The 9,670-nt window shown below is 36.2% G+C and overlaps 1 protein-coding gene across 1 annotated transcript; it reads left to right on the top strand.

Moving 5' to 3' along the window:
* Positions 1-8,409: 8,409 nt before the first annotated feature.
* LOC130860800 (olfactory receptor 56B1) lies at positions 8,410-9,393 on the top strand. Its single transcript, XM_057749371.1, has one exon. The coding sequence runs from the start codon at positions 8,410-8,412 to the stop codon at positions 9,391-9,393; it is 984 nt and encodes a 327-aa protein (XP_057605354.1).
* Positions 9,394-9,670: the final 277 nt, after the last annotated feature.

Here is a 9,670-nt window from a genome sequence, read left to right as displayed (position 1 = left end):
ATGAAAGATAAGAAAATATCCTCAATAAAAATATATATGACAAAAAAAGCACGTACTGTATTTATAAATAGAAGAAAAGCTAGTGTGGCTATAGCAAAGTAGATTTTAGCACCATAAATAATAGGACTATAAAGTGTGGCATCTTGTAATGATTAAAGTAATAATCCAACAGGAAATCATAAAATAAGTAAGTTCACATGTGCTTAATATAATTATAGAAACATACGCATATATACTCACATACAGGAGAAACTGATAGAAGTAGAAGGAGCAATCACTAATCCACAGTGAAACTATAGCTGGATCTTTTAACATGTCCTCTCAGTAACTGACAAACAAGGAGCTAGTAAACTCAAAACGGCTATAGAAGATGTGAAGAAGATAAGCACCTTAACCTGATTGGTCTGTACAGAAAACAACATCCGACAGCTCTAAAGCACAATTTTTTATTTCTCAAATGCAAGTGAAACATTTACCAAAATAAACAGTAATAGGATATTAGAAACAAATTTATGCCAATGCTCTTTAAAATGTAAATGAAATAGATATGTATTTAAAATAATATAAGATCTAAGAAGAAATGTAAAGTCATAATTGTTGTAGACTTATTAAGAAATTTAATCAGTTACCTAGAAATCTCCATAGGCATCTCTGTTTGTGTGTGTGTGTACATGTGTGTGCTGGGGGCTGTATGATTAATACATTACAACCAAGTGAGATTTGCTCTACGAATTCAAAGTTGGTTGAGAACACCAAATATTTTCAATTTAGAATACCACAAAATAAATTTAAAGAGGAAAAATGATCATTTCAATAGGTTAAGAAAAATTTGTTTTAATTAAACATCTATTCATGGGACTTCCCTGGTGGTGTAGTGGTTAAGAATGTATCTGCCAATGCAGGGGACATGGGTTCAATCCTTGGTGCAGGAAGATCCCACATGCCATGGAGCAACTAAGCCCATGCGCCACAACTACTGAGCCTGTGCGCTGCAATTAGTGAAGTTTCATGCCTAGAGCTCGTGCTCCACAACAAGGGAAGCCATCAAACTGAGAAACCCGTTCACTGAAAAGAAGAGTAGGCCATGCTCACCACAACTAGAGAAAACCCATGTGCAGCAACAAAGACCCAGCGCAGCAAAAAACAAAAACAAAAACAAAAAAATCTATTCGTGATAGAAACACAGCATGCTAAATTTAGAAGGGAGTTTCCTTAACTTGGTACTAAAAAAGTTCTGTAGCTAATATCCTAATTATTGATGAAATATTAAAATCTCTGCACAAGGATGTTAATAAGACAAAAACATCAACTGTTCACTCTTCTAGCCAACATTGTACTAGAGGTCCAAACAGTAGACTAAAATAATGAAAGGAGATAAAAGACATCAATATTCAAAGATTTGAGACAAATGAAAATGGAAACACAGCAACACTAAAACCTAGGGGATGCTGCAAAAGCAGTTCTGAGAGGAAAGATTATAGCAGTAAATTCATGTATAAAAAAATCTCAAATAACAACCTGACTGTACACCTCCAGGAACCAGCAAAAGAAGATCAAATTAAGCACAAAGTAAGCAGAAGGAAGAAATAACAAAAATCAGAATGGTGTAAATAAAATGGAGACCAGAAAAACCAATAGGAGAGGCCAAAAAAACTAAGACATTTTTTAGCAAATATATAAAATTGACAAACCTTTAGCTAGATTAAGAAAAATGAGAGATGACAAATAAAATCATAAATGCAAGAGACAATACAACTGATATCACCAAAATACATAGGATCATAAAAAACTACTATGAAAAATTATATGGCACTCTCTCACTTCATCCCAGCTTCCCCTTCCTCCTCCCACCCCATGTCCTCAAGTCCGTTCTCTACATCTGCGTCTTTACTCTTGCCCTGCCACTGGGTTCGTCAGCACCATTTTTTTAGATTACAGAGTAGCATTTACATTACCAAATGTAAAATAGATGGCTAGTGAGAAGCTTCTGCGTAACACAGGGAGATCAACTCGATGACTAGTGATGACCTAGAGGGTGGGATAGGGAGAGTGGGAGGCAGACTCAAGAGGGAGAGGATATGGGGATATATGTATAAAAACAGCTGATTTACTTTGTTGTACAGCAGAAACTGGCACAACAGTGTAAAGCAATTATACTCCAATAAAGAGCTTAAAAAATAGAAAAAAAATATTATGCCAACAAATTGTATAAACTAGAATACATACTATATTCCAAAGACTGTCAAATAACATACTGAGCACTCTATTTTTGTTCTTCAAATTGCTTCTTTGCGCTCTAGAACCACTTATCCATGCTCTGACTAAACAATCTTCACATGGATGCTTCAAAGGCACCTCATGTTTGACATGACCTAATCTGAATTCATTCTCTTGACCTGTAAATTGCTCTGTCTCCAATCTTCCTTAAGAATGTGAATAGCATCACATGACATCCCACTGCATACTAGTTCTGCAGTGGTGAAAATGATCAATTTTATCTCCAGCATAGCTTCCAGATCTATCTGATTTTCTTCACCTCTCCTATCCTGGTTCAAGACACAGTCATTTCTCCCTTGGGTTACTGCTGCCTATCTGGTCTGTATTCCTGCTACATTTAATCTGGTCTCCACATTGCTGTTATATGCAAAATCTCCACTTTCTTGTTATTTTAGCATTAATTTGCTTGTAAGACTCTGGCCTCCGTTACGTCAACAGCACTATTTCCCACCATATATTTTCCATCACATCTCAGAGCTGACACCATATTTATCCTCTTTTATTACATAGAGTATGCTGGGATCCTTCTCATTTGGGCATCTTAAACTTCCTGGAATACTTCATCTGTCTCCCGTTTCCCCCACCAAACACGTCATACTAAACTCACATTCAAATATTTGGCAACAACATAAATTGGCATTGCTTCAGGAAATCCTTCTCTGACACCAAAACTAAGTTAATTCTTTACATTTTAAGTTCTCAGATATCTGGGTATTTCTACTTCAAAGCTCTTCTACAGTCTACCATGATGTTTGCTTGATTATTTACTTAATACTTTATCCCTTTGTCCCAACTAGACCACAAATTCCACAAGAACAGGGACTGTGACAGCTTTATTGATCATTTCATGCCTACCATGTATTTTATTTTATTTTATTTTTTTGGGGGCTACACCAAGTTCAATCATCTGTTTTTATACACATATTCCCGTATTCCCTCCCTTCCTTGACGCCCCCCCTCGAGTCCCCCCCCCCACCCTCCCCATCCCAGTCCTCTAAGGCATCTTCCATCCTCGAGTTGGACTCCCTTTGTTATACAATAACTTCCCACTGACTATCTATTTTACAGTTGGTAGTATATACATGTCTGTGCTACTCTCTCGCTTCGTCTCAGTTTCCCCTTCACCCCCCGCCCCCTCCCATACCTCGAGTTCTCCAGTCCATTCTCTGTATCTGCGTCCTTGTTCTTGTCACTGAGTTCATCAGTACCATTTTTAGATTCCGTATATGTGAGTTAGCATACAATATTTGTCCTTCTCTTTCTGACTTACTTCACTCTGTATGACAGATTGTAGTTCTATCCACCTCATTACATATAGCTCCATCTCATCCCTTTTTATAGCTGAGTAATATTCCATTGTATATATATGCCACATCTTCTGTATCCATTCATTTGTTGATGGGCATTTCGGTTGCTTCCATGTCCTGGCTATTGTAAAGAGTGCTGCAATAAACATTATGGTACAAGTTTCTTTTGGGATTATGGTTTTCTTTGGGTATATGCCCAGGAGTGGGGTTACTGGATCATATGGAAGTTCTATTTGTAGTTTTTTAAGGAACCTCCAAATTGTTTTCCATAGTGGCTGTACCAACTTACATTCCCACCAACAGTGCAGGAGAGTTCCCTTTTCTCCACACCCTCTCCAACATTTGTGGTTTCCAGATTTTGTGATGATGGCCATTCTGATCGGTGTGAGGTGATACCTCATTGTGGCTTTGACTTGCATTTCTCTGATGATGAGTGATGTTGAGCATCTTTTCATGTGTTTGTTGGTCATCTGTATGTCTTCTTTGGAGAAATGTCTATTTAGATCTTCCGCCCATTTGTGGATTGGGTTATTTGCTTTTTTGGTATTAAGCTTCATGAGCTGCTTGTATATTTTGGAGGTTAATCCTTTGTCCGTTGTTTCACAGGCAATTATTTTTTGCCATTCTGAGGGTTGCCTTTTAGTCTTGTTTATGGTTTCTTTCGCTGTGCAAAAGCTTTTAAGTTTCATGAGGTCCCATTTGTTTATTCTTGATTTTATTTCCATGATTCTAGGAGGTGGGTCCAAAAGGTTCTTGCTTTGATGTATGTCATAGAGTGTTCTGCCTATGTTTTCCTCTAGGAGTTTGATAGTGTCTGGCCTTACATGTAGGTCTTTAATCCATTTGGAGTTTATTTTTGTGGATGGTGTTAGGAAGTGTTCTAATTTCATTCTTTTACATGTTGCTGTCCAATTTTCCCAGCACCACTTATTGAAGAGGCTGTCTTTTTTCCATTGTATACTCATGCCTCCTTTGTCAAAGATAAGGTGCCCATATGTGTTTGGGCTTACTTCTGAGTTCTCTATTCTATTCCATTGATCTTCCTTTCTATTTTTGTGCCAGTACCATACTGTCTTGATCACTATGGCCTTGTAGTATAGTTTGAAGTCAGGAAGCCTGATTCCACCAACTCCATTTTTCCTTCTCAAGATTGCTTTGGCCTTTCAGGGTCTTTTGCGTTTCCATACAAATCGTAAGATTTCTTGCTCTAGTTTGGTGAAAAATGCCATTGGTAATTTGACGGGGATTGCATTGAATCTGTAAATTGTTTTGGGTAGTACAGTCATTTTCACAATGTTGATTCTTCCAATCCAGGAACATGGTATGTCCCTCCATCTGTTTGTGTCATCTTTCATTTCTTTTATCAATGTCTTAAAGTTTTCTGCATACAGATCTTTTGCCTCCTTAGGCAGGTTTATTCCTAGGTATTTTATTCTTTTTGGTGCAATGGTGAATGGGAGAGTTTCCTTAATTTCTCTTTCTGTTCTTCCGTTGTTAGTGTATAGGAATGCAAGAGATTTCTGTGCATTAATTTTGTATCCTGCTACTTTACTAAACTCATCAATGAGTGCTAGCAGTTTTCTGGTAGAGTCTTTAGGGTTTTCTATATATAATATCATGTCATCTGCAAAGAGTGACAATTTTACTTGTTCTTTTCCAATTTGGATTCCTTTAATTTCTTTTTCTTCTCTGATTGCTGTGGCTAAAACTTCCAAAACCATGTTGAATAATGATGGTGAGAGTGGACACCTTTCTCTTGCTCCTGTTCTTAGAGGGAATTCTTTCAGTTTTTCCCCATTGAGAATGATGTTGGCTTTTCGTTTTTCATATATGGTTTTTATTATGTTGAGGTAATTTCCTTCTAGGCCCATTTTCTGGAGAGCTTTTATCATCCAAGTATTTTAAATAATATAGCAATTCAGTATATATTTTGGAAAGAATGAATACTTTCTCCTTTAAGAGTATTTTTTTAAGTGCAACATCCTAATCTCAGAATTTAGAATCACATGAATTTTTGTACTCAACAATTCAGACAGTTTAATAAAATTAACCACCATTATAGGATCATCCTGGTTTCATTAATGAAGTTTTTCATTTGTTTGTTTGTTCGTTTATGCAAATTCTCAGATTACATTACTGGAAACATTTCTCTGAGTTAATCTCCTTTCCAACCTTTTGGGATTTAACATCCGAGGAATTCATCTTTCTCTATGGGCCATTCTCTCCTCAATTCTCCAAGGGAGGACTATTATCCTTAGATCACTGAGCTGCTACTACTTTTCATAAATTCTAGAAACACATAATTTCTGTGCTGTGTCATCTGAGAACATTGCTTCATCTCATGTGAAATCTCCTTTTTAAAGTAGTTTTGTTTTTTTCCTGGTAGGAGACCTCTCCTCTTTCTGGAAGTTAGACTGTCTCAGGTAATAACCACAGTAAGTACTAAAGCCTTGACATAGTCACATTAGTTAAATACCGGAACATTCAACGGCTAATCATTAACTTTTCCTTGTGCAGTTTTTGGCAACACTGTAAAAAGGAGAGTGATCCCACCTCTACCCTAGGAGGAAATAGAGGCCTGGAGAGTCTTTTCAAGGGGATTAGGGCTAGAATTAGAAAGTATAACATTTGTATAGTGCTCTAGAAACTACCTCTTCCATAAACTGCTGCCAGATTATCTTCAGGATTCATATATTAACTGTTTTACATAGCAAAATCATATTCCAAGTCCTGCTAACCTTAAATTACTGAAAAAAAATTTAAATTATTTTCTTTCTGTGAGCTCAGAACTACTTCTCAATCAAGAGAAAACATTTAAAGAAAATAGGAAAAAAATCCAATTGAGAAGGTTGTCTATTTGATACAACAATGCATAATAATAAATGAGTATTCGACAAAAATACCAGGCTTTGTACAGCCAAATGGGTTAAACACTTCCAAACTCTCATGATGGAGATATTGTGCTGGGATCCTTCAGAACTCTCATCTAAAAGCCCAAAGTCAAACTAGCTTCATCTCTAAACCTACTTGTCTGTTATTCATTAAAATTTGCTAGGAACACATTTAGATGATTTTACTGTTCATCAAATTATATCCACCATTTGAAAAAGATGATCTACATCATGATTAGGCAGTGCATGCCTATTCAAACATGAAAGCAGCAAAAAAAATATCTGAAAACAATGCATCTAGCTTTTAGTATGAATCTTTTTTGGTGATACCAGAAGGAGAATTTTAATTTCTTTTAGAATTTTTTCTGTATTTAAAAGTAATCTTGTCAAGAATAAACCTATAGGTAATTAACTAAATTATTAATAATCTACTTTAAATCTTATTTCAAAACTTTCATGTGTTACGTTTTAAAAGATAATTTTCCAGTCTCTTTGTTTTCCTGCTCATGTACCTGCAATAGCATTCCACATGACAAAAATATTAATAATTAAATGCTTTGCCACATCAATAATTTTAGTAAAAAGCAAATATTTTGTGTATCCGAAGTCCAAGATACAATGAGGTAAAACCAAGAGATGATACTCAGTGGATTTGTTCATACCAGAGAGTGCCTTCTGCATCATAAAGGAATTTGAATTATATTTGAAAGAAAGTGTGAGAGCATGAATTGCTTTAAACAAGAGAATATCAGTTTTAGAAATATCAGATTGCTGATGAAAAGAGAGAAGCATGGGGGAGACATGTGTGACCAGGTGACATTACAGAAGCACTAGTACTGAAGAGAAGGTGTGCATGAGTGAACAAAGGAAAGAAATCAACAACATGGTAAGGAAGCAATTGTTTGTGGAAAGGAAAGGCTGGTTAGTAAATTTCAAGCTCATCTGGATGGGCCCCTGTATAGAATAAAAAGCACATGAAAAACAATAAAGTCTGAGAAAAGCCAATGAGTGTCTTTTTAAACATGATTCTGAGCACACAATAGCTGTTTCTTCGTTATGATGGATGGATAATTCTTGTTCATTAAGTAAAATCAAAAGCAGCTTGTTACATGTACCTAAATTCTGTTTTATATATCTTCGTAACTTCTTTAAGATTCAACTAAAAAATAATAATTTGCTAAGGTTGTTTCCAGTATATGACTCCTTATATCAATAAATTCAATAATGACCATTTAACTTTCTTTTAAACTATTCTTCTGTGACCTCCTCAGAAGTCCATACAAAGTTGAATATCAAAGAAAGTTTTCCTCTTCCAATCTGCAACATGCTTTATATCTGCAAATCTTTAAAAGTCTGTAATACCAAATTTTTGGAATGCTATATAAAATATTAATGAACATCTGTTACAAGTTCAGATGGTATAGTAATAAAACAAAACTAATGTCCCAAAATTATACATAAAGGAAATAAGTCTGCATTTGCAAGATCCACTTAATGTTACATAATAGTAACCTAAATCAAGAAAATTGATACAAATATGAAGAAAACAAAACACATCCACTTGATTTCACGGAATTTCTGAAAAGAATATGAGATGTTTAAAAAAACAAATGAAACAAAAAAAAAAAACTCTAGAATCATTTTATTCCAACCTAACATCACTAAGGACAAAACACATAGAAATTTGAGATTCATGCAGAATTTTCCCTGATCAATATTGATAATTGCTACTTTTATATTTACCTTCCACTTCTAAAGCCCTAAAATTTCATTGTAATTTATCTTATGTTACTATGAGATGGACTACAGAATTATTTAACTACAGCAAACTACAAACTATACTATCCAGACAGATTTAAAAATAATGTTTAATATAATTATGCTCAGAGAAAGCAACTTTTAAAAAAAAATCTTTGTTTTTATCTTAGGAAAATATGTCTGCACCTCCTAAAGTCTCCAATAGCTCCAAATTCCAGGTCTCTGAGTTCATCTTGATGGGATTCCCAGGAATTCACAGCTGGCAACACTGGCTTTCTTTACCACTGGCATTACTCTACCTCTCAGCAATTGGTGCTAATATCCTAATTCTCATCACCATCTGCCAGGACCCTGCTCTTCACCAGCCCATGTACCACTTCTTAGGCATCCTCTCTGTGGTGGACATGGGCCTGGCCACCACCATCATGCCCAAGATCCTGGCCATTTTCTGGTTTGATGCCAAGGTCATTAGCCTCCCTGAGTGTTTTGCTCAGATTTATGCCATTCACTGCTTTGTTGGCATGGAATCTGGTATCTTCCTCTGCATGGCTTTTGATAGATATGTAGCTATTTGTCACCCTCTTCGCTACCCATCAATTGTCACCAATGTCTTAATCTTCAAAGTTACCTTGTTCATGGTGCTTCGGAATGGCTTGCTTGTCATTCCAGTACCTGTGCTTGCAGCCCAGCGTAATTATTGCTCCAGGAATGAGATTGAGCATTGCCTATGCTCTAACCTTGGGGTCACTAGCCTTGCTTGTGATGACAGGAGGCCCAACAGCATATGCCAACTGGTTCTGTCATGGCTTGGAATGGGGAGTGATCTAAGTCTTATAATATTGTCATACACTTTGATTCTGCACTCTGTACTTAGACTGAACTCAGCTGAAGCTGCATTCAAGGCTCTGAGCACTTGTAGCTCCCATCTCATCCTTATCCTCTTCTTCTATACAGTTGTTGTAGTGATTTCAGTAACTCACCTGGCAGAGACTAAAGTTACTTTGATTCCAGTTCTACTCAATGTCCTGCACAACATCATCCCCCCTTCCCTCAACCCTATGGTGTATGCACTTAGAACTAAAGAACTTAGGTCAGGCTTCCAAAAGGTGTTTGGTTTGAGTTCAGAAAAGAAAGGAAGACACCAGAGACCTTCTCCATGATGTATAGATACTTTAGCTTCTTCTAGAGTGGATATTAGACTTTCAAAGGTTATGGGGAAAGTAAGTGCCTTTGAGATACCTTTTTCACATTTTCATGTAAACAATTGTGAAAGCATATTTTTAAATAAATTTATTTATTTATTTATGTTTATTTTGTTGGCTGTGTTGAGTCTTTTTTGCTGTGCGTGGGCATTCTTTTTTTTAGTTGCGATGAGCTGGGGCTACTCTTAGTTGTGATGTGCAGGCTCCTCATTGCTGTGGCTTCTCTTGTTGCAGA

This window comes from Hippopotamus amphibius, chromosome 9 (genome assembly GCF_030028045.1).
Source record: "Hippopotamus amphibius kiboko isolate mHipAmp2 chromosome 9, mHipAmp2.hap2, whole genome shotgun sequence".
Lineage (NCBI taxonomy): Eukaryota > Metazoa > Chordata > Mammalia > Artiodactyla > Hippopotamidae > Hippopotamus > Hippopotamus amphibius.
This window is presented reverse-complemented; position numbering and strand designations above follow the sequence as displayed.